General features: G+C 46.1%; 1 protein-coding gene across 1 annotated transcript in view; it reads right to left on the bottom strand.

Annotated features, from left to right (window-relative positions):
• The window catches only part of AGBL4 (AGBL carboxypeptidase 4), a 1,403,755-nt gene that overhangs the window by 38,164 nt on the left and 1,339,900 nt on the right, over window positions 1-25,691 (bottom strand). Inside the window, exons 10-11 of the mRNA XM_061183995.1 lie at window positions 20,595-20,747; window positions 17,947-18,109 (exon numbers count right to left, since the gene is read on the bottom strand). Of these exons, the coding sequence (XP_061039978.1) occupies window positions 17,947-18,109; window positions 20,595-20,747 (316 nt within the window). The remainder of the gene's footprint in view (window positions 1-17,946; window positions 18,110-20,594; window positions 20,748-25,691) is intronic.

Below are 25,691 nucleotides of genomic sequence, written 5' to 3'. Positions count from 1 at the left end.
CAGAGAGGGAAGATAAACTCTCCCATTCATACAGTAATTTTCTGGTAGTCTGGTTTCTAGCCTGGGTCCTCTGACTTCCAGGAGGCCAGAACCCAATAGACTTTTCCTAAGGTCTTGTTTCTTGACACGGATCTAAGGTTATATGAAGTAAGACATTAATTACTTGTTCCAAATTTGTCTTAGATCATTGATGGATCCAACATGGATGAGTTCATGTTGCTTTGAAGCCATGAAGGCAAAAGGCAACTGATGTGGCAGCAGCAGAGCAGACTTTGAAAGTTGACAGTTTTGAGCTTAAGAATCTGCAAAGGCACTTGCTGACTACACGACCTTGGGCAAATCCCCTAATTGCCCTGAGCATCAATCTCCTCTCCCACTTCTTGCTCCAGATGGGGTCCATAATGCCTGTCTTTCAGCGCTGTAGTAAAGATCCACGCTAATGCGGGCCATTTGCCTGGAACATCTTAATCTTAGATGGTCAGTCACTTACAATGATGTTGTAGTTTCAGTCTGTACTTCAAAGCTGGCCCACAGCTCCAGCCATCACCTCTGGAGATTGTTTGCCCTTACAAAGACGCCCGGTCTCCATGCCCTGCCATCCTGCTATTTTAATTTTCGCAGTGCCACGGCTCACTGTGGAACAGCCACTGACCATAAAGTTTGACATTTTGAAGATTAAAGTGCTTTAAATTAGTCATGCACATGTGAAGTCATTGTTCCTACTTGTCCTGCTGCAGAATCTAAAAATGACTTTCAGCAGAGCCCAGTAACTTTCCCTCCTCAGTCACCTTCTGGTGAGGAGACATGGTGGAGTTTAAGCCAAGTGAAAACCCTCGGTCACTCAGAAGAAAACCAGAGCAGATGAGGGGCGGTATGAATTGGCAGATTTGGAAAGAGGGGTCTGCTCTGCCAGGGCTTGGTGGTCTGCTGCCTCCCCAAGGAGCAGGGGCGGCTGGAGGGTTGGAGAGGGGTGGGGTGAGGCAGGGAAATCGTAAGCACGGGAGCAGAGCAGGTGCTGCGGGCTTACAGGGCTCTGGGTTCAGAACCTGCCTCTGCCCCGTGTAAGCTGTGCGACCTCAGGTACGTTCATATCTTGAGCCAACATTTTCTCACGTGCAAGACAGAAATAGCTCCTCTTTCATAAGGCTGCTGTGGGAATTAAATAAGCTAACAAGGCACTTAGCACAGTGCCTGGCACATGGCAGGCAATCAATAAATATTTTCCTTCTCTCAAAATCTTCCCAACTTTCCACGACTCAGATATCTTCTCGTGCTTTAAGTGCTGTGCATTCCCAGAAATCCCAGAGAAGTTCACTTGCAAATATTATTACTAAAATGCTTAGCCAAAGGGAAGTGAACTTGGGATTTCCCAGTCTGCCCTTAGTGTAAATAAGTAGGGCAGACTACAGTCACAGTTTTCTTGTGGAGAACTCAAAAGAGGAATCCTCTTTGCTTTAAAACTAGTTGTCTGGCTGCCCGTGTCTCTATGGGGGGCCGGATGGTTCTCCATCCAGGCAGGAAGTCTGGTCCCCAACCAGCTGGCCTCCGGACCACCTACTCAGCAGATCCCCATGAAGTGATCACACAGAATTGTAATGTGTAATAAGAGCTACCATTCCTGACTCGGAGACAGGCAGCATGTCAAGTACTTACATTCTAATTTAACCTCACAAAAACCCTGGGAAGTTTGTACCATTATCTCTATTCGGTGGATAAGGAGTCCGGGGTCCAGAGAGGTCAAGCAACTTGCCCACAGTTGTGCAGGGCTGAGAAACGGCAGGGCTAAGGTTTGAAACCAGATCTGTATGATTGCAGAACCCCAGGCTCCTAACCACTGAACCATACCGGCTCATATACCTCCAGGCCTGGCCCTTGCCTAAGCCTGGACCAGTTGGCTGTCCTGGCTTCTCTGTAGGTGGGTTGAGAGACTCGACATTCCCCGAGGGAGGTGTGGAAGTCGCAGCCTGTGTTGGTGCAGCAGCCAGCTAGATGTCAGATAGCTGCGACCTGGAGCGTGTTTGGGATTGTACCCTCGGCTCTCCTCGGGGGACACTGTGAGAGGCAACCTCGTGACACTGGTGCTGGCATCTGCTGAAGGAACGCTTAAGAGGCCACAGGTCACTCCTCCCAACACGGGGCCCTGGGTGAGAGGTCTCCTTAAGAGCTCAGTGCTGGGAAATTCTTTGTGTGGCTTTCACGTGGCATGGGCTTTTGTTGTAACTAGCACACACAGTAAATAAATGGCAAGCACGTTAAAATAACTGGCCCACCGACACATACACCCAGACGTCATGTGGGACCTCGGGAGATGATTCCTCCCCACCGTCCCACCAAGGATACACTGGGAAGAGGAACTCGCTTGACATCCTTACACCCTCTGGTTGTCCCTTAGCTCAGTTCACAGGTCCGGATGGCACACTTTGTCAAAAATCCACTCTGCCCACTTGGGGAGGCAGAAAAGAGAGACTGTGATCCTTGAAAGACAGCTCCTTCAAGGTGAAGGTCAAGTCCCCACTTTTCTGAAGAGCTCAATAAGTGGTATTTGAATCTGAATCTGTACTGAGGTGTGAGGAGAGGGGAAAGGGGAAGAGGGAGGGAGGGCGCAGGATTGGAGAGGAGAGGAAGAATAGAAAGCCTAGTGGGGCTGCGAGGAGACGGAAGGGGAAGGAGTGTTGAGGCTGCCTGTGCCCCTTTAATCACCACCACCAGTTAAGGGGCTGGAGCTCTGTGCACCTGCACAAGGGAGTGTAAGCAGAGGACACTGGAATCCAATGCAGATTTGGTGCAAAACGTTTCCACTGTTTGTCTTAAGAGAGGAAGGGAACTAATGAGGAAGAAGGAGAGAGAAAGGAGAAGTGGAGGAGAGGGGAGGAGAGACAGGAGGCTGGGGGGAAGGAGAAGACAGCAGGCCGAGGTGAGGGAGGGCACACTAGACACTGTGTGAGTACGTGTGTCTGTCTGAGAGACAGAGTCCAATAGACTGACAGAGAAGGGAAGTGGGGAAGAGGAGAGAGAGACAGAGACAGAGGGGAGAGGGAAGAAATAGTCGGGAGGGCGGATGCCCACGCAGGAAGAAAACTGGGAGAGGTGAGTGGATGTGTCCCTCCCTCCTCCCAGCCCAGACAAAGGACTTGGCGGCTTCCCAACCCCCTGTGGGATGAAGCCAGACTCTCAAAGGCAGCCATGCACCCTGAGGGCCAGGAGAGGGCACTTCAACCTCAGACAACAGCAACGGAGCTGGAGCCGCAGCCGGTGGTCACCGCCAGGCAGGCAGATGAGAGGCGGAGGGAGGGGAGGGGAGGAGAGGCGAGCCTCTGGCTCAGGTCTGTGGGTTACCAGCTCTCAGTGGAGCCAGGATCCTGTGCACATCCCTGCAGACACAGGACGGGCGATGAACTGGTTTGGGTCCCCGTTGGCTGCCTCTGCGCCAGCCCAGCGCCTCCTCTGGCCCTGCCCTGCCCCGCCCCTACTCTATTCCAGATTTCTGTCCTGAAGGGCAGGGTGCCTCCAACTTCTCCCCATGGGCCCCCTCCTCCCCTTCATCAAGAATCATCGCTTCCTTGAGTACAGGGAAGACTAATTTTCAAAACCATTTCTTAAATACTCTGCCATCTGCTCTGCACAAGCATTCACAAATTCAGCAGCAGGGAGAGGGGGCCGCCGAGGCACTGAGGTGGAGTGTCACTTGTCTGTGATCACATTAAAAAATAAATAAAAATCATGGCACTTTCCAGTCCTTACCTTCCATAAGGAGAACTTAAGCATGTTACTGTTTCCTCAACACCAGGATTAAGGAGTGCTTACATATATTGTCTCTGAGCACCAAATACCTAACCTTGTCCCACCCTGAGTCTTGGTCTCAGTCCCACATCTTGACCATAGACTGAGCCTGATCATTAATGACTTTGTCCTGATAAGAAGTTCTAAACTCTGCACATGAACCCAGATGATGGAGTCTGACTCTATTGGGTTATCTGAGAAATCCTAACATACTTTTAAAAGGATTGCTGCTATTTAAGAATCTCAGGAACCCCTTTAGAATCTTAAGAACCCTTCATGGAAATTTCCATGAAACCTCCAGCCTGCACTGATATCACTGTTTCCTGATGGTCCAGACATTTATTACTTAGATTTCACCCAATTCAGTACTTGACCAGAAACAGTAATAATAACATTATTATTTATTGAGTGCCTACCATGTTCCAGGTAATTTATTAGGCACCTGAGATTTTTTTTTTTTTTTATGTTTCTATCTACTTGAAACAACCCTATGAGGTAAGTAGCATAATCATCACTGTTATAGATAGGCAAAGTCGGGCTCAGAGAGCTTAGGTCTCTTGCCCAAGGTCACACAACTAGTAAATAGCAGAGCCAAGATCTGTACCCAGGTCAGCTTGGCTCCAAACGCCAAGTTCTTTTCCTCCTCTTATCAAACAATGGCATCTCTTAGTTACATCTCAGCTATAATTAGGTCCTCAACCATCTGGCTGGTTTCTTCAAAGAAACTGTCCTCTAGTGGGGCAATGAGATTTGGACTTGGTAAAGGAAGAAACAAATCCAAGCTTCTGGGAGGGGACTGCTCCACCATCTATAAACTGTCACCTGAGCAGGCTTCCTCTATTCGACTGTTTCTGCACTTTTGGAGCCGGGAACTGGTTGTGGCTAAAGATAGGCACTCAGGGACAACATGCACCACCCCCCCTTGTTTATGAAGATAGATAATAATACTCATCTGTCTAGACTGCTGGGGGGATCCAACAAGATGATGGCTCTGACTGCACTTTTTACACCAATAAGGGCTGTTCACTTCCTGATGGCCCATTCAGGGCTCAGCATCCTGCAGGAGCTCTGTAAGTATCGTAAATATATTTTGCTTTGAACGGAAATCCAAGCATCCTCTGTCTCCTCTCTTGTCTCCACTGACTCATGGCAAAATGTGTTTAGACTGAGAGCAGTGGTCCTGACCTCCTGCTCCCTCTAGGTTCCATTTTTCATCCTCCCAGTCACAACTCCCACCTCCTGCCTCTCCAGACACATCAACACGCCAGGCACGGCCACAGCTTCAGCTAAGCGCCCTCGCCTCGGACAGGGTTGGCAGCTGCCTCCTCTTCTTGGCAGGACATATATCATCTTGAGGAAAATACTGACGGATAAGAAACCCCAGACAGACAGCATGTCCTGCCGGGCATGCAGCCTACTGCTTGGGAAGTGAGATTTGAGGTGCTGGCTCCAGATCTTTCTGGAAGAAAGGGAGAGTTGGTGGACCTGTGGCAACTGGGCTGTGCCCACAGGGGGTTAACAAAATCCTAGGGGTGACTGTGCCCAATACCTAGATGTTTAATAAACGCGAGTTAGACCCAAGCTCAATAGGCCCTTTGAATGAGGCCTGGAGGATGGAGGCCCTTTGTCCAAACCCACCATTTCACAGATGGGAAAGTGGGATCCAGGGAAGGCTAGTGATTTGCTGAGCATCACGCACACAGCAAGCCAGTGGCCAAAACCAGATGAACAAAGTCTAGGGCTCAAGAGTCTCACATCAGAACACGTCCACCTCACAACAATGCCAATAAGATAGCCCCAGACCTCTGGTCAGATGTGACGATCTGAGAAACTGGAATTGTTGGTTCCCTCCGGAAATCAGGAAAAGGGGGACCTTCGACTTAATTTCGGAGCCAGTGTCCAGGGAGCACATCCATTTAAAGATGAAAGGAGCGGGAAGAAGGCAGAGCAGAGGAGTGTAGCTTGGTGAGGTGGTACACATCTATCCGCTGCCCGCTCCTATCTCCCCTGACTGTCCCCCTGGCCTCCCCGCTGCCACGATGCTCTCCCTGCAGCGCTGGTTTGCCAGCAGATCATCAGTCCTTCACCAACTGGCTCCCACAGACCTCTCCAGCCTCACTGACTTTCACTCCCCAGCTTGCACCCCAAGACCCAGACTTGCCCAAAGGAGGGAAGCAGCTCTCCCAGGGCTGCAGACTCTGCACACGCTGCCCTCCCTGCCTTGCCTGCAAGCCCCTTCCAGGTCCGTGCTCCTCCTCACCACCCTCTGTGGCCCCTCTGTCACAACACTGTGCTGTAGCCACTCGCCCGCCTGTCTGCCCACCGCACGGGAACTTCTCCAGGCAGACGCTGTTACCACTCAGCGCTGCATCCCCAGAAGCCAGGCCAGGTCCCGGCGCATAATAAGTGCTCAGTAAGTGTGGTCTCCGTTCTCCGCCACGTAGAGGTTCAAGCTGGAGCTGCCTGCACGGGCTCTCGTTCTGGCCTCTAGGGCCACACAGAACAGATGCACTCGCTCTGCTCCAGGACGACGCTTTAGAAATTGACCAAAGCAAAGAGTCCAGATGTTTTCTTTCCAAGGAGAATACCCCCGATTCCTTGGCCAGTTCCTCACAGGCCACAGTGTTGGGTAAGGTGACCAACCATCCTGCTTTACCCAGGACTGTCCTGGTTTTAGCACCACAAGTCCCCTGTCCCAGGATACCCCTCAGTCCCAGGCAAACCTGGACACATGGTAAATCTAGTTTTATCTTCCCCTCCCACCCTCGGTCTTCAGAGGCCATGCGCCATTTTCTCAATGGCCTGCCTAGCTGGGGGGTAGGCAAAAATGAACCCAGGGCTCCAGGGGTCGATGACACAACAGGGCAAAGAAAGGCCGGCACCTCCTTGCTCCCAACATTGGCCTCTGTTAATGCAGCCAGTAGGCATCAATTCTGGCAGGAGAACAGTGTGCGGTGGCTGTGCGGGTTGATACATTTGCCTTGTGGGCTAATATGGAGCTTTATAGTGTCAACTAAGATGCCTAAGTCAATTTACCACATAGGAGACCTTGTTCCCCCAAATCAGTACTTCCAAAGCTGCTTTGGTTTTATTTGTTTACTGTAAAGACAGAAATTTTTCAATACCTTTGTTCTCAATATTGCCTAAGCCCTTCAAGTGTTCCAGGCATTCATCCATTCCACAATTACTTATTAAACACCTACAATATGGCAGACAGTCCCTCTCGGTGTCCTTTGGGCTGGTCAGAGACCCAAATCTGCAACTGGTTGGAACAGACTTGGGGTAAAGTCCTTCTACTTTGGGGCCTCTCCCCACATTTGTACAATAAGACAATAGAAACACAAGTAAGTGTGTATATAAGTGTGCAAGTGAACTTGAATATACACAAACAGGTTCAAATTTCTGAAGAACCAGCCAGAATTTCTCTGACTGTCAGCTAACAGCCATAATCCTGAGACAATATCAACTATTTGTATCAGCAACTTGGTTTCCATGGAGCCTTGCAGCGCTGCTAGTGAAGGTTGACGGTTATCACCATAAAATAACTTTACAACTTTGTAATTTGTAGCTCTCTGCTGTCAGTAATATTAACAGCATTTCGAATTATGGCTATAAACTTGACAATAGCAGATAAAACCCTTAGAAACCTCATTTTGGGGGGATGAGGGAGGCTGCGGGAAGGTAATGACATTTTGGTTTTCCAGGCCTGGGTAGAAGGTGCACTTTGATCTGGAGGTGGGAGATGGGAGGGCCAAGGCAGGGTTCACAAAGAGCAAGGCAGCTGAGCTGGGGCACCACAGAGACAGGGTCTGGGTGGCGAGACGTCTGGGTGATCAGAGACTACAAACATGTCTAAGGCTGGGGGCAGGGGTTACAGACAGTGCGGCTATAGGACAGGCAAGAGCTGGCTGGTGGGTCCCAACCTCTGCAGGGTTTTGTCCTACAGGAAAGGAAGGGAAACTGGGCCAACTGTAGAGCAGGGAGGAAAGTAAGACAAAGCCTACCAGGCAGAATTGAGAGAGCAGCCCACGGCATGTTATTTGACTTTTCTGGGCTTGAGTTTCCCTATATGTAAAAGGTACTTATCTCATAAACCCACGCACATGTGGTCACCTTATCTTTGATAAAGGAGGCAAGAATATACAATGGAGAAAAGACAGCCTCTTCAATAAGTGGTGCTGGGAAAACGGGACAGCTACATGTAAAAGGATGAAACTAGAACACTCCCTAACACCATACACAAAAATAAACTCAAAATGAATTAACGACCTAAATGTTAAGGCCAGACACTATAAAACTCTTCGAGGAAAACATAGGCAGAACACTTTATGACATAAATCAAAGCAAGATCTTTTTGACCCACCTCCTAGAGAAATGGAAATAAAAACAAAAATAAACAAATGGGACCTAATGAAACTTAAAAGCTTTTGCAGAGCAAAGGAACACATAAACAAGACAAAAAGACAATCCTCAGAATGGGAGAAAATATTTGCAAGCGAAGCAACTGACAAAGGATTCATCTCCAAAATATACAAGCAGCTCATGCAGCTCAATATCAAAAAAACAAACAACCCAATCCAAAAATGGGCAGAAGACATTTCTCCAAAGAAGATATACAGATTGCCAACAAACACATGAAAGGATGCTTGACATCACTAATTATTAAGAGAAATGCAAATCAGAACCACAATGAGGTATCACCTCACACCAGTCAGAATGGCCATCATCAAAAAAATCTACAAATAATGCTGGAGAGGGTGTGGAGAAAAGGGAACCCTCTTGCACTGTTGGTAGGAATGTAAATTGATACAGCCACTATGGAGAAGAGTATGGACGTTTCTTAAAAAACTAAAAATAGAAGTTTGAAAACTAAAAATAGAATACCATGTGACCAGCAATCCCACTACTGGGCATATACCCTGAGAAAACCATAACTCAAAAAGAGTCATGTACCACAACGTTCATTGCAGCACTATTTACAATAGCCAGGACATGGAATCAACCTAAGTGTCCATCAACAGATGAATGGATAAAGAAGATGTGGCACATATATACAATGGAATATTACTCAGCCATAAAAAGAAACAAAATTGAATTATTTGTAGTGAGGTGGATGGACCTAGAGACTGTCATAGAGAGTGAAGTAAGTCAGAAAGAGAAAAACAAATACCATATGCTAACACATATATATGGAATCTAAAAAAAAAAAAAGCTTCTGAAGAACCTAGGGGCAGGACAGGAATAAAGACACAGATGTAGAGAATGGACTTGAGGACATGGGGAGGGGGAAGGGTAAGGTGGGACAAAGTGAAAGAGTGGCATGGACATATATACACTACCAAATGTAAAATAGATAGCTAGTGGGAAGCAGCCGCATAGCACAGGGAGATCAGCTCGGTGCTTTGTGACCACGTAGAGGGGTGGGATAGGGAGGGTGGAAGGGAGACGCAAGAGGGAGGGGATATGGGGATATATGTATACGTATAACTGATTCACTCTGTTATACAGCAGAAACTAACACAACAATGTAAAGCAATTATACTCCAATACAGATGTTTAAAAAAAAAGGTACTTATCTCAAAGGCCAAAAATCAAATGATTCTTTCTATATCCATCTGTCTGTCTATCTATCTATCTATCTATCTATCTATCTACCTAATGATTTGGAAATAAACCTGGAGATCGTATCATTTCATCTTCTAATCTAAAGATAGGAAAATTTGGACCCAAAGAGAAAGGAACTCCCCAAACCTACATGGCAAGTTGGAGGCAAAGCCAATCCTGTAATGCAGGGAGCCTGACCCATCTCATGAAGTACATCTCAACATTATTATTTTTACCATTACTACTACTACTATTAATCATTCATTCATTCAGCCAGTCATTCAGTCCCGTTTAGTCATCTGTTCCCAAAGCCCTCTTTTTGAAGCATTTGTTTGTTTATGAATCTTAACAAAGGCTTGACCTTGGCCATCACAAATAGGAACAGGGAAGTACCTGGGTATCTTTCCGTGCCACCCAACAGGTCAGACCTGACTGCTTCCTACTCTTCTGTATAAAAAGTGAAGCTTCCTCCCCAAGAAAGAAAACCCAGGCAGTACTCCCCTCCTCCTGCTAACCACCCCAGCACACATACATATTCATACTCGCTGTCCTATTAGTGAGCCAACTAGCAGATGCAGGTGAAGCTTGCTTCCATTTCATTCATTCCTTCATTCCTTCACATTCACTGAGGGTCTACCTAGTACCAGGCTTTAGCCAGAGAAGTAAAATGATTTAACCAAGGTCACACAGCTTTATGGGGGGGTGGGGGAAGGGCAGAAGGCTGTTCCGGAACTGGGATCTTGACTCCCAGCCCAGCATTCTTTTCACCAACTCAAGGGAAAGCCCACCTTGACTGTGTACACCAAGAAAATCCCTTCCTTCCTTATGACTCTACAGTAGCTTGTGGAAAAGTCTGTCTGAAGCCCAGGTCTCTCCCCAGAAATTCTGGCCCATAGAACCATCTGCCTACCAAACTTCTCCATTTGTATGTCACATGAGCCCCCTACACTTAACACATCCCAAACAGAGCTCAGAATATCCCCCTCTCCAGCCCCTTTCTCCAATAGCTGTGTTTAAGTGACTGGAGCCACCGTCTGCCGTGTTGTTCAAGTTGAGAAACTGGGCATCTTCCTTGACTTCTTCCTTCACCTCCACACCCAAGCAATCACCCAAAATAGTCAATTCTACCAGTTAGATAATAAAACATGTTATTAAGATGGAACTGTCTTAGTCTTGGTTTTGCTGAGATCCCAAGTCTGTAGATACCACATTGCAAAGTGAGGTAGGAAACTACCAGGCAGGACTTGCAAAAGGAAACCAGAAAACCAGATTTGCAAACTTTAGCTCTCCTTCAGACAAGAGGGCCACTGGAGGGTGCAGTGCCCTAACGGAGGTGAGCCCCAGATCACCGTGGACTGAGGGAGGACCCATGAACAACCGGCCAGAGCACATGCACTTGCCCACGTCAGCGCCCTCCAGCCCCAGGGCAGGTGTGTCTGAGGAGGCCCACACCCTCTCAGGGAGTCCCAGTCACCCAAGACCTTTCCTACACTTTCCTCCTCTCCCTCGTCCTGCTCCGCCTTGGAGGGGTAAACATCTAGGGTTAGCCAGATGAGGAAAGGGCTGGAAATCAAGTCGGGGAAACGGGAGTCTCCTCGAGCAGCCTGTCTGAGACAGGCCTGGGCTAGAGGATGTGGAAGGTTATACTTTGAAGAGGTTCAATGGCTTTGATTGGACGAGACACAGTCATTGCTGAACTGAGACTGTTTGGTGACCAGAATTAATTAGAAAACTTTTAATTTCCTGAGAGTGATTAGAAAGTCATGGGGTCTGTAAGAGCTTTTATATCTCTAGATCTAGATGTAGAATCTATACGCATCTATGTGCAGGGTCAATGGGAGACAAAAAATATTTTATACTTGTACGCTGTGAGTGTTTCTTATTTAATGTACCTGTTACGTAGCTCACAAATCTTTCTCCTTCTATTCATGGTCTGGTTCTGCCTATATTTATTTATCACCTGCTGTTTCTGGCCCAGCTCCAACTTCCTTCCAATACTTTGGACGCACATCCTCTCTCTGGCATCTGGGCTTTCTCCTGTATGTCTCCCTCTACCAGGAAGGCGGCTCTACCCTGCTTCTGCTGCCTGCATCCCATCCACCCTGGAGGCATGAGCCCTAGTTACTCCTCCTCCAGGAAGTCTTTCTTCCCTCTCCTTCTTCACCGGTCCTGCAGGGTTAGATGGCTCCCATGTGCACCCCCAACTAACAGAGCTTCCCTCTGCCTGATCATTTATCCCTCTGTGCTGCTGTCTCTACCTTTTTCCCTCCTCTCAAAACTGTCTCCTTCTTGAAGGCAGGAACCATGCCTTATTCATCTGCCTATTTCTAGTGTCTAGTGAGTTTTGTGGGATGGATGAGTAAATAAATGGTATCTTCAATGTCTGCTGTATGTTTCAGAGGACCCAGTACAAGGCACATAGTGGGCTCTGAATTGAAACCAAGATAACTAACTGAGTTCTAAAGCTCTGCGTTTTGTCTTGGCTGCAGCGGCCATTCCCTTCTCCTAGAGCCAGCATTTTCTGATTTCAAGGTGTCCACAGCTATAAGTGTGTGTGGAAAACAGTCTGCTTAGGACCCAAGGTCTCTGTTTCCAATGTTTTTCTCATCCATTATGTCAAAGAGCTATTTCCTTTTGGCTTGTAACCAGACCATAAACAAAGGCCAGAGAAGCTCTGGGTTATTTTATGATTCCAGTTTAGCCTTTCTCTCTCTCTCTTTTTTTTTAAATTGTTTGAACAGAGCATATTTATTACTTGGCAGGCCAGTAAAATGTAAATAAGGTTTGTTGAAGAATGGTCCAAAATTCTCAGGAATTTATCATTTCACAACAACAACAGAAACAACAAACCACAGGAAGGAAAGGCAAGGGAACTAGTATTTAATGGCACTGAGCATATGCCCAGTCATTTATCCGCTTTCTCCCACGTAACCCTCCAAACAACACTGTGAAGTAAATAATCATTATCTGCACTTTCCTGATGAAGAAACTGAGGTTAAATAACCGGGTTAGGGTCCTCAGCTAGAATGACAGAAAGCAGAGCTCACACCCACGCCTCTGACCAGAGCTGTATTCTTGCTACAACCTGGACAGAGACCACCAGCCAGGGCAGCAGCCTCTGAGGATGGCTTCATTTAGATTCTGCTGAAAGTTAGAAGTCCTCCTCCCAGAAAATGAACTCCGCATCTTTACTCACAGTTTTGCATAAATTTTAGACAGTTCGTAGGCTCTTCTTGAAGCCCATCCATAAAGCCCTCGATTAAGAACCCTTTAACTAAAAGAATGAAAATAGCTATCGGCTTGGCTCGATCAGTTGTCCAGGACACTTCTGTGCTGATTTTCCCTATTGGATTGAAACTCATGCTCATGGGGTCACTCAGTCGTAAGACTCATACATAACACAGCTGTGGATTCTTGATATCATAAATTCATCTAAACAGGGAATTATAAAATTTTAAATTTTAGAATCAGAAAAATCTTAGAATATCAGAGCTGGAAGGAACCAGAATACAGACAAGTCCACACATAGTTTCATTCTGCAGCTCTGACAGGTAGGAAGTATCAGACACTGAGCCTAAGAGAAGGGACAGGGCCTGCTTGAGGCTACCCAGTAATGATGACGGAATCAGGATTCAAACCCCCGGTTGCTGGATTCAAAGACAGATCATCGGGTTGAAGATTCAACCAGTGGAAGGAAAGTCATGCAGTCTGCATGGGGATGAGAAAAGTGGTGACAGAGGAACATTTGTTGAGTTCCTATCAGGTGCCAGGCAGTGCAAGGGGATTGGAGATATATTGCATCTTTTCGCTACCTTGATAAGCCTGCAAAGTGAGTATTATTATTTTTGTTTTACAAATGGGGGAACAGGCTCAGAGTGGTGAGATAACCAGCCCCAGGTCACACAGCTAGGGAAGCATCAGTGTCCATGGCTATACTACCCTGATGTAGTGGGGAGGAGAGCCAGAGAGCAAGACCCTGGTAATATTTAGCTGGTGCTTTTCCAGGGAGGAAAATTAAACTGACAGATACATATGTTCTGGAAGGTGAGGAGGTGGACACTATTGTGGGCCTTGGTGAAATATCCCTCAGGATTCCCCACTTCCCCTAGCCCTTCTCTGGTCTTCCTCTCACCCAGCATCCTCTGGATAGCTAATTTGGCCTTCATGGACCCTGATGCTGGGAAGGGCATACTCTGGATGACAGACATAAAACCCCTCATCATGGGAACTGCACATACCCACTCGCTGTGTGAACCACATGGTGTTCTGAGGTCCAGGTCCTCCGTTATGGTGACCCCACCAAGACCTTTTGCCCCGCGAACCCTACCAACACAGCCCCTGGCCTTTTGCTCTAACAGCCCTGACTACCTTCTTTAACATAAAGGTGGGTCCTCATTCATAGTCACGTAAACCTTTTCGATGTTTTAACCAATAGTCGCTTAATGTTTAAAGCTTACGGTGCACACTAATGTATATTAGTTCATTTAACCTCCTTGCAGCTCAGTGAGGTTGAGTATTACTAGGTCCTCCTCTTACAGACAAGGACACTGAGGCACAGTGAGGCTATATAACTTGCCCATGGTGACACATCCTGTAAATGGCTGAGCCCGGATTCAAATCCAGATTTGTCTCAATTGAAAGTCTGCTCTCTTTTCGTGAATATTATTCCCACAGCAGGGGTTAAGAAAGCAGGAAGGTTCCTGGTGCCTTTGTGAAGGTGACGAAGCTTTCCTCAGGGAGGCTGGAGGACTGCTGAAGGGTGGGAAGATGTCGGTGCTGTCATCAGATCCAGGTCTCCTGACTCCCAGTCTAGAGGATGCTTCCTCCCAGACCATATTGCCATTCCTATCAGACCATGTAATTTCTTTTTTCTGATTGGGACACAGAGCCAGCAGCCAACAAAGATCACAATCTGTCTGCCTGAAGTCTCCCTCTGCTAGGAGAGGTTTTTCTTTTTTTAAAAAAAATGCATTTCAAACAAGAACCAGGTTAAATCACACTCAAGTGTGTTGAACTGGCCTGCACTTCCCTGGAGAAACTCCAGATTCCTCTTCTTTTCCCCTAGATGACAGATAAGATGGGGTGACCCAACAGCACCGCGGCCTGCTCAGCTCCTGCGCAGCCTCGCTACCCATCACCCTTAACCCCTTCCAAACGCTGGCTTCTGGTCCCCACCGACATCTCCATCCAATCACTTCCCAAGTCTTCTCAGTGCCACATTCTAAATATTCCACAGCACCACCCAAGTCTAGGCTTGAGTCATTTCCCACCTAGATTGTCATAACGGCCTCCTAGTGTGTCTCTGTCTATAGCCTTGGCCCCTCCAATCTAACCTTCCCACTGCAGCCAGAGGGGCTTCCCGCTGCTCTTTAAAGCCCTTCTACTGGTCTCCATTGCCTTCATAGTCCTTACCGTTTAAATTCCTAACGGGCTGCCATTTTGGTCTCATCTCCTGCGTCTGAAGTCCTTCAGCCATACCCGACCCCTTACAGCTCCGACAGTCTACCTTCCTTCCTCCCCTTTCTGTCTGCAATGCCCTCCCTACAACGACCCACCCCAAGCAATCTGCCTAATTTCTACTCAGTCTTAAAAACTCAGCTTAGATGTCTCTTCCGCTGGGAAGCCTTCCCTGACTTCCCGAAACTGTGTTTGAGTCTCCTCCTACCCCCATATGCAGACATTTTTGTCTGCAGTATGTTCCCTGCTACACATCCCCTGTGCCTAGAACTTTACCTGGCTTATGGCAGACACTCAATATATATATTTAAATGAACATTTCCCATGGCTCTCTGGAATTCCTCCACCACAGAACTTACCCCACAGATTATAACTGCCTCTTTCCTTTTCCGGCTCCCCAAGTAGGCCAAAAGCTCTGTGAGTCAGGGACCATGCCTTCTTGGTCAATATTTTACCCCAGTGCCTAGTAGGATTCCTGGCATGTGCTAATGGTGTACTTACTTTTGATGACTGAGGATTGGGTGTTGAGGAGAGGAAACCCTGGGCCTGGGCCAAGGGAGGGGCCTTCTACTGAGAGAAACATTTGCTTCTAACACAAAAGCATGTTGGAGGTGCTGAGATAGGGTAGGAGAATCCATCAAACTGGACATCAGAAATCAGCCACAAACTAAGTGCAGGCCACACCTGGCGGGACCCTTATCTCATTGAGAAAAGGCTCACATGTGGGATACCTTTGGTGTGCATGCTCAAACTCTTCTTTCAGACAACTCCCTCTATCTCCTTTGCCACCACATCAGGGGCGAGCTAGGCAGGGGCAGCACAGAATGTGCGTATGCGTGGAGCACAGAAGTTAGCGGATCCTGGGGAAGCAATGGGCCGCACACCATCGTGTGTGTGTGTGTGTGTGTGTGCGTGCATGTGTGTGTGTGTGTGTGGCACATAGAGATGGCCAGGACTTTGGAAACCAAGGGTCCTCTGCTGCAGAGCAGAGCCTACTCCATTGGCCGGTGAGCCAGGTAGTTATTAAAGCAGACTTCAAGGTGACTGTCCCAGTCTTGGTGACTGGGGGGGGACTCTCCCTCAGTTCTTACCACAATCTCTCCAGTGAGGTACTGGATCTGGAACACTGGTCTAACACCTCGTCTGCCTACTGCTCGCCCCTCCCTCTGAGGCCATCACCCTGCCCCCATGTTCCCAGCTAGGTTACTGGACCCCCCAGAGCCACGAGGGTGCAACCGACTATGTGGACTAGTGCTAAGTCATGTCTCGACCAGAAAGGAAGTTTTCCTGCACAGAGTGTGGTAAGAACTCCACAAACACTCTCCAAGGGTTGAATTAAGGCTGAAAGGAGCACTTCCACTTCTGGGGAGAGAGAGTTTGTATATAGAGAGTTAATATTATCCTTTCCCTTTCTTTTCCATCAACTATAATTCTTTCTCTGAGAAAACTAAAAGTGTTCAGAAAGGAGGAATGGGTCAATCCACAAACAAAAAGTAAAGAAAAACAGAAACTGTCGCAATCTGTAACAACCCTTATGTACTGACCTTGAAATGAAAATCAATACTCAGGAAACTAGAATTACTAAATAGTCCCTAAAAAATCAAGCAAGCTAGAAAGCGACCTCTAATTTCATCATGACAGGCTTGGGGGTTTTCGGGGACATTTTATGAGGAAGCCAAGAGGAAAAGCAAGTTGGCAAAGGAAACGCAAAGGCAGAGAGAAAGATGCACAGAGGATGAGCAGGAAGGCGGGGAAGATGGAGGGAGGCTAAGGGGAGAGAGAGAGGAAAGGATGGTGGGGAAAGGAGAGAAGATGGAGGAGGGGAGGGAGGAACACATCACATGAAGTAAGGAGAGAAAAACACAAGGCGGGAGTTGGGGGGAGAGACAGAAGGAGAGGGGGATGGGGACTTCCCTGGTGGCGCAGTGGTTAAGAATCCGCCTGCCAATGCAGGGCACACGGGTTCGAGCCCTGGTCCGGGAAGATCCCACATGCCGCGGAGCAACTAAGTCCGTGCGCCACAACTACTGAACCTGCGCTCTAGAGCCTGTGAGCCACAACTACTAGCCTGCGTGCCACAACTATGGAAACCCGCGCGCCTAGAGCCCATGCTCCACAACAAAGAGAAGCCACTGCAATGAGAAGCCTGCTCACCGCTACGAAGTGTAGTCCCCGCTCGCCGCAACTAGAGGAAGCCCGCGCACAGCAACGAAGACCCAACACAGCCAAAAATAAATAAATAAATAATTTTTTTTAAAAAGTAGAGGGGACAAGGCGGGTACAGACAAGCAAAAGGCAAAGTAGTGCACAGAGGGAAGACAAAGGGCGGGAGCAGGAGCACGGAGAGATGGAAGTCTGCTCTATAGACCAGACTTATGGTTGCCAAGAGGGAGGGGGAGAAGGAAAGGGAGGGACTGGGAGTTTGGGGTTAATAGATGTAAACTATTACATTTAGAATGGATAAACAAAAAGGTCCTACTGTATAGCACAGGGAACTATAGCCAATCTCCTGGGATAAACCATAATGGAAAAGAATATAAAAAAAAGAATGTGTATATGTGTATAACTGAGTCACTTTGCTGTACAGCAGAGATTGGCACACCATTGTAAATCAACTCTACTCCAATAAAAAATTAAAAAAAAAAAAAGAGAGAGAGAGAGAGAGAGAGACATGTTCAGGGTGAGAAGGAGGAGTCAAGACTGTCAAAGTCTTCCTTAGCAGCCCCAGGATGAGCATCTGGCCTGTGTACTTACATACTTTAGATGATGGAAGACTCACTCCTTTGTGAGGGGACAGAGGGGAGAGAGAGATGGGAGCAGCACAGGTATGGGTAGGCCATGGGTCCAAGTGCCCGAGGAAGACTTGAGGCATAGCAGAGGCAGATGGAGGGGGGTGTCCCTCAGGAGGGCAGCGAGCAAACAGGACAATCCAGAGGTGACACCAGCAGAACCAGCCATGTCCATCCTCACCCCAGAGTCTCAGCCCTCACCTGAGTTGGAGACCAAATTCCTGACCTGCTTGGTAAATCCTGGCAGACTTGGGTACTTTCAGCTGGATGCGAGCTGGCCCAGGGCTGGGGGGTGGGGGGGACCTGCGAAGGATACAGGCTTCCTCCGTGTAGGGCACAGCGGCTGTGGTGCCGCCGATGATGTAGCTGTAGAAGGAAACCTCGAGGGTGTAGCAATACGAAGTGTGGTCCAGCAGCCCACCGAGGAAGCGACGGCCAGTTCCTGCTTTCACGGCATCTCGGTTAAAGGACGTGCTGGACTGTGAAAGGTAAAGAAGGGAGGAGAGAATCAGGGCTGGACACCTGCTGGCTACGGGACCTTGAGCGAGCACCTCTGGATCTCAGTTTTCTCATCTGAAAAGTGGGATGTGAATCCCACTTGGCAAGATTATTATAAGGATGGATTAAATAGACAAACAATTAAATGAAAGCACCCAGCACAGTTCTTAGGGCATAGTAACTGCCAGTTAACAAAGATTTGTGGAAATTTGAATGGGGACAGATGGAGCAAGGAAAAGTAGACAGAGAATAAGAATGATATTACGATAATCAAGACTGAAATTTGGGCACTGCTTTCAACTTTATGATATTGTTTCCCTTATAGTATCTCATTTAGGCTTCACCCCCTCGACAGGGGTGTCGTAATGTTTCCCCTCTAAGGTGAGGAAATGGAAGTTCATAGTAAGTGACACAGATCTGGACCAGGACTAAGTGACTCCAGACACCCCAACCCTCCTTCACAAAGCTCCCCCTCCGTTAGGGACAGCTGAACTCGTGCTCAGCATCACCAGAGCACGGGGGTCACGGCTCTTCTTTACTTGGGTGTCTACTACCCCCATCACAGTGGATAGAGAGGAAAGAGCCAGCAGGTCTGCATTTCAAGTCCTCTCTTCAAAAGTGTGTGAGATGTTAGGCAACTAGCCTTATTGGTCTGAGCCTCATCTGTAAAGCAGTGGTAAAAATCACATCTCTTTTACAGAGCTGTGAGGGTCAGTTCACTTGTGGTTAGAAGGGCTTTCTATGCTAACCCATGGAAATCGCAGTAAATGAAGAGCCTGGTTTTAATAAGAGAAGGCATGTCCTGTTCAGCAGAATATAAGAGAAGAAGGAAAAGGGGGTGGAGAGGAAGAGGGAGAAAGAAAACAGCAAAACAAGACGGATATAGAGACACTGAAAGAAAGAGAGCTGTGTGTATGTATGAGTGTGCGCATTTTGACGTAAAGGAAAGGATCAGAAAATTAGAGTGTCAGATCAGAAAGGACTGTTGAAGTTGAAGCTCATATAGTGAAATCCAACTCTCTCATTCTAGAGTTGGGTACTGAGGATCAGAGAAGAGGGGAGACAGAGGCTGGACTAGGATAGGTGACCTTGACCCAAGCCCTAAGCTCTTAAGGAGGCTGCAATGCAGGAACCCCATCAGGCAAGGCCAGAAATAAAGCTTCTAGACTACACTCTTTTTGTAGACCCTGGAAACCTCACCCCTGTGAGGGTCTCTGAAGTCTGTGGCCCAGCCTCCTGGAGAATCACAGACTCCCAGGGTCTCCTCCAGAAGACCACACTCTGCTCTGAAACCAGAGTGGTTTCGAAAAGACAAGGGTTGGCCATCTTCCAGAGATTCCCACAGAAATAAGCACGGCTGTTTTAATCCCCGAGCTACTAATGAGGAGCCATCTCATTCTACCTGTTTCAAATGCTGAGGGACCTTGCCCTAGATACCCAACTTCTCTGGGCTTTAAGTGTCTCTTGGGCATAAAGTGTTGGATTGGGCTAAATCATCTCCCCGTTCCTTTCCTGGTGGGGCATTCCAAGATTCTGGGATTCAAAGTGCATCTTACCTCATGGAGAAATTCATCCTCTCTCCCCTAATGTCTAGGCCTGAAGCAACGAGCAGGCATGTTTTCAGCTCATCAACTTCAAAAATTGCCATGCCCTTTGTGGGCCTCTCCCCCTCTGGCCACGTGGAAATAACAGGCCTCAGAGATTTCATATCAAAACAAAGAAAAACGTGCAAAAACTCTTTCCCAAGTTTGCTTCCACCACAGGCTGATTCCCCTCCTTATCTTCCCTGCCATTTCTCAATATTACTTTTTGCTGCAAATTATTCTATCTGCCGGTCCACAGCCTCTCCGGTCCTTCCTGGCGTGTAAGGGGGTAGTAACAACAGTCTCTGGAGTCTGTTGAGATCTTTACTGTCTGCAAAGTGCTTTCATATCTATTACTGCATCTGTCCTCCCAGGAAGTTATGAGGCAGGCAAGGCAAAAAATTATCACCCACAAATTACTGACAAAGAAACTGGGGCCCAGAAAGGGCTATGGAGGAAGAGGATGGTGGACATATGACCCCCGCCAGCAGACATGTTAGGCTCCTTCTAAGAGAACGAAGGCCAAAGGTCTGTGAAAGCAGACCCTGGGCCGGGGTCCGGCACTGGGAGATGCTCAGAGAGTTTCTTCTCTTGTTAACGCTGGAATCAGATCAGTGAAATAAATGCCAACTCCTCAGACAAACCAAGCGCTGTCTTTTCAGAGAGTCTCCCTCCCTGATGGGTGATCAGCTGCTTACAGGTACGGGCAGAGCTTGTTTACCTCTATCTTTATCGCCCACGCAAGACCCAGCGCAGAGTAGGTGTTCTGTGAAGGTTAAACCAAACTGAACTGAATGAGGCGAAAGACAGGGAGGCGATGGGGGGGGAGGGGGCGGCTTGGGGAGGGAAGCTGGGGCTGCCTGACAGAGAACTCTCCACTCACGTAGGAGAAGTCCTCGGCATTCTGGCAGAGGAGCTTGGGGAAGACGGCCTGCCTCTGGAACCGTTCCTCATCTTCAAAGATGTTGCCATACATGAAGCCATTCATCATGGTGGAGTGGGCGTGGATGTCAATATAAAACTCCAGGCTTGTTTTCTGTTGAGAGAAAGGATAACAAATGAGACATCGGGGCCACAGAGTTTGCCTTAAACTCCCCCCCCCCACACACACACATTTCCTTGTGAGCTAGCCCTATGTCTCCTCAGATGTAGCAACTATCTGCAGTGTGATTGGAGGGGTTGAGAGTAGCAAGGATCAATTTCTCCTTACTTCTATTTTTTTAATAAATTTATTTATTTATTTATTTTTACATTTTTGGCTGTGTTGGGTCTTTGTTGCTGCATACGGGCTTTCTCTAGCTGTGGTGAGCTGGAGCTACTCTTCGTTGCGGTGCGTGGACTTCTCATTGCGGTGGCTTCTCTTGTTGCGGAGCATGGGCTCTAGGCACGCGGGCTTCAGTAGTTGCGGCGTGAGGGCTTCAATAGTTGTGGCATGTGGGCTCAGTAGTTGTGGCTCGTGGCTCTTGAGCGCAGGCTCAGTATTTGTGGAGCACGGGCTTAGTTGCTCCGTGGCATGTGGGATCTTTCCGGACCAGGGCCTGAACCTGTGTCCCCTGCATTGGCAGGCGGATTCTTAACCACTGCGCCACCAGGGAAATCCCTCTCCTTACTTTTAACACCATCCGCCTTCAGGGTCTCAGAGCACTACCATTAGCAGCCCTCTTTAGAGGTCTTCTGAAGTGATGCTACCTACCCAGAACAGTTAATACATTCATGACTAAAGGCATTAGCAGAATTTGTTTCTCTGATTAATGAGAAACACCTTCAGGTGACATAATTGTATTTAAATTGGGCCTGCTAATGGTTTTGCCCCAAGTGGGTCATTTCTAGCTGAGGGAATCTGGGGTAAATCATGTACCCGCTTCGAAATTTTTATTTGAAAAATGGGTATTTTAATTCCAACCTCAGAGAGTTAGAGTGGGAATCCAACTCAGCGATAATCATTACTATCATTTACTGCATAGTTAATGCATGCCAGACACCATTCTGGGAGCTTTACATAGGACATCTTAGTTAATTCCTTTATTTAACCTCATTTCATGATGCCACACCTACTCCCCAATAATACATAGTGTATGGGAAAAAATAACCTTGTTGTCTATAAAGGTAATTGTGACTAGTCTTTCTCTGCTCTCTGCTCACATGTATTTAAGGCACTCCCTAGCTTGATGTAATGTTATTTGTTAACCTTCTCAACTATGAGCTCCCCGAAGGTGGGGGGATTGTCTGGAAAGCGCCCAGTGCCTGTCCGTGAAGGATGCTCAGTAGCCAGATGCAGAATGAATGAATAAACCACCCAGAGGGATCATTCCAGACACTGCAATAGACTGCCAGGAATGGGGGAATTTTCAGGCCCTTAGAACTTCAATGTCCCTCAAATCTGACTTTCTCTTCCTATATATCTGTCCTTTCTGAGAGTAACATGGGAATAACTGGGGCTGAAACCCAGGTCTCCTGACCCTTGACACAGTTAATGTATCACCGTTAATGGGTAACACTAGAAACAGCCAAGGCAAGACCTGGCCACCTTTCCATCTGCTTTCTAGCCTGTAGTCCTGGGAAAGAAGAAAAATCCAGGCTTAGAAGAATTCTCCCTCCTTGGGACACTTTCAAACGAAGTTAAGACCAAATGAAAACCATGTTGCTTCTAGAATGTGGGCCTCATGACTGTCATTTCATTTGCCTCAGACTTGGAGTGAAAAATCATGTCTTGCTGAGCTCCCAGTTCTCTGGGTGGCGTAAGCTGCCTTCTGAGAGATACAAGATGCAGAGCTCTGTGTGATATTAAACTCATCATTTTCAGCTTTGGAGGTGGAATATACAGTGAATCAACAGGAGCCCTATAAAAGTCATCTTTGCCATTTTATTTTCTTCAATTGTCTGTCTTTTCCTCTGAGCTTTTGATGAGCTGCAGAGGAAAGGAGGTGGTAGAGAGATGACTTAAGAAATGGGTAAGGAAAAACTGCAGTTTATATCTCTGGATGTGGGAGCTATTAGAAACCAGTTTCTCTGACATTTCCCAGATCAGATCGGAGTGGGGAGGTTTCCTGCTTAAGGTCAGCCAGCAAGTTAGTGAAGGAATAAGAATTAGAACCTGATGTGTATAAAATTGATGAGTGATTAAAAATAAAGAAAGAAAGAAAAAAAGAAAGAAAAAAAAGAGAATAAAAAAAAAAAAAAGAATTAGAACCTGGCTCCTCCGAAAACCAGTCTGGAGTGGCTTCCACTGCCCCATCCTGACACCTGGCACCTAATGTGATTTTACTTTAAATTACCGTAAAGTGAATTATATTGATTGATTTACATGGTTCAAAAGTCAATAAGATATGAAAGAATTTACAATGAACAATATCCCTTCTACCCCTGTCCTCCAGGCACCCAGGCACACTCCCCAGAGGCATCTCACATTACCAGTTTCTCATACAAACTTCCAGAGATCATTTACACACCAACAAGTAAATATTCCTCCCCCGACCCCCTTTGCCCCAACGCACACAAAAGGTAGCACACTAAAAACACGTCATTTGGGGAATTCCCTGGCGGGCCAGTGGTTAGGACTCTGCGCTTTTCACTGCTGAGGGCCTGGGTTCAGTCCCTGCTTGGGGAACTAAGACCCTGCAAGCCGCGTGGGATAAAAACACAATAAAAAATAAAAATAGAAAATAAAAACACAATTTTTGGATCAACTTTTTTTCCTCTCAACATATCTTAGAGATAATTCTTTCTCAGTACATGGTTACCTCATTTTTTTAAACAGTCATATATAAACTAGCCAGTTCCCCACTGACAGACATTTGTTTCCAACCTTCTGTTACAAAGTCTTAGTGATTGACTCTGTATAAACACCATTTCACACATATACAATTATACGTAGGATAAATTCCTAGAAGTAGAATTTCTGGGTCCTATGTGCATTTGTGATTCTGATCAACATGGATGAACTGACCTCCTTAGAAGGACCAGTTTACAATCCTAGCAATGTATAACAGCATCAGTTTCATGATTACCTTGCAAACATGGATGTGATAAAACTCTTTGATACTTTCCAATTTGGTGGTGAAAATGATATCTAAGATTAGTTTTAATCTGAATTTCTTTTAGTATAATTGTCTTTTATTATATGGTTATTATTTTTCACATATTTAGGAACTATTAGCATTTTCTTTTCCATGAATTGTCTGTTCATTTCTGTTGTCCATTTTAAAAATTGGGTTTCAGGGCTTTATTCCTTATTGATTTATAGAAACTATATACTAGAGAAATTAGCCTTTGTGTGTAGTAAAAAATATTTTTGCTCAATTTGTCATTTGTCTTTTGACTTTACATCTGCTAGTACTTTTTTTCCATGTGGAAATTTTTAATGCTAACTTTTTAGACAGATTTATCAGTCTTTTGTGGTTTCTGGGTTGAATTCTTTCATTGTTTCTTCTATTATTTCTATTGTTTCACTTCTTATATTTAAAGATTTCATTTCAATTTTAATTTACATGGATGTAGGGTGTGAGGTAAGGGTTAAACTTTATTGTCCCATACCATTTATCAAATTGTACATCTTTTCCCCACTGACTTGAAAAGCCATCTTTACCATATAACTTTTCTGTATGTATTTGGGTTGATTGTTGGACTTTCTATTCTCTTCTAATCATTTGTCTATTCATGTGTCAGTACTACACAATTTTAATTATGTTAAATTTATAATGTATGTTAATATTTGGAGGGCTAGTATTGCCTCATTATGCTTCTTTCCCCATATTTTCCTGTATTTTCTTGCATATTTTTCTATACAATCTTTGTAATTAGCTTCTTTAATTTTCCTTGTTCCCCCAATCCTGTCAAGACTCTTATCACTTTGAGGCTTCCAATCCAAGAATATGCTTTGACTTTCCATTTATTCCATTTTCTTCTGGGTACAGCAGAAAGTTTTAAAAGCTTTTTTTTTTTTTTTTCTTCATATAGACCCTGAACATACTTTTTGATGCCAAGGCAGTTTATATTTTTAGTTGTTGTTGTAAACATGATATCTTCCATTAAATCTTCTAACTGGTAGTTCTTTATACATATAAAGGCTCTGATTTTCAATGGTTTAAATATGTACCCAGACACCTCACTAATTCTATAGTTCTTATAATAATTTCTCATTTTATTTTTTTGAGTTTTCATTTGCTTACTTATTCAACCCACTTATTCAATCCCAACCACTGAGTACCTACTACGTGTCATATAGTGTTCTAGGCACTGGGAATATGCACCAGGGAGTGTTCTGGGCACTAGGATATAGCAATGAACACAACAGAAAGCTCCTGATCTCAAGGAGTTTACATTCTATGGGAGAGAAAGAAAATAAATCAATTAATAAAAATACTAGATGTCAGGAGGTATAAATGCCATGGAAACAAATAAAGCATAGTAAAAGAATAGAAAGTAATAGAGGTTCTGGAAAAACAGAGACTTGAATGGAGTAGGAGATTTAGTCTTGTGGATATCAGGTTAATAGTCTTCCCGGTAGAAGGAGAAGTAAATGTACTTGGCATGTTCAAGGAACAGCCAGGAGGTGAGGATGATTGAGGTGAATAAAGGGGGCAGTATTTTCCAGGTTTGCAATCTTATCACATACACTTAGCAATTTTATCTCCTCTTTTCCAGTTTTTATGCTTCTAATTTTTTTTTTGTATCTAACTGTATTGGCTAGTATCTTCAAAACAATGTTAAAGGACTATTTAGTTTCTAAGATCCCCTCCCACTCTGAGAGTCTAGATTCTACCTGGAGTAGAAAAAGATCTAGGGAATTTGCCAGCATAGGGTTTGAGTTTGAAGCCTTAGTTCTTTTTCCTCTTCATTACACGTATTCAGCACTATGCTGGAAATGCCAAAGACCACAAATACTAATTTCCTCACCGTCCTGATGATGTTTTGTGTCTAAACTGGCTTTATGGACTTATATTAGTTCATTAGAATGGAGCAGGGAAGGCAGAGCAGAGTT

The sequence above is a fragment of the Eubalaena glacialis genome, chromosome 3, assembly GCF_028564815.1.
Source record: "Eubalaena glacialis isolate mEubGla1 chromosome 3, mEubGla1.1.hap2.+ XY, whole genome shotgun sequence".
In the NCBI taxonomy this organism is placed as follows: domain Eukaryota; kingdom Metazoa; phylum Chordata; class Mammalia; order Artiodactyla; family Balaenidae; genus Eubalaena; species Eubalaena glacialis.
This window is presented reverse-complemented; position numbering and strand designations above follow the sequence as displayed.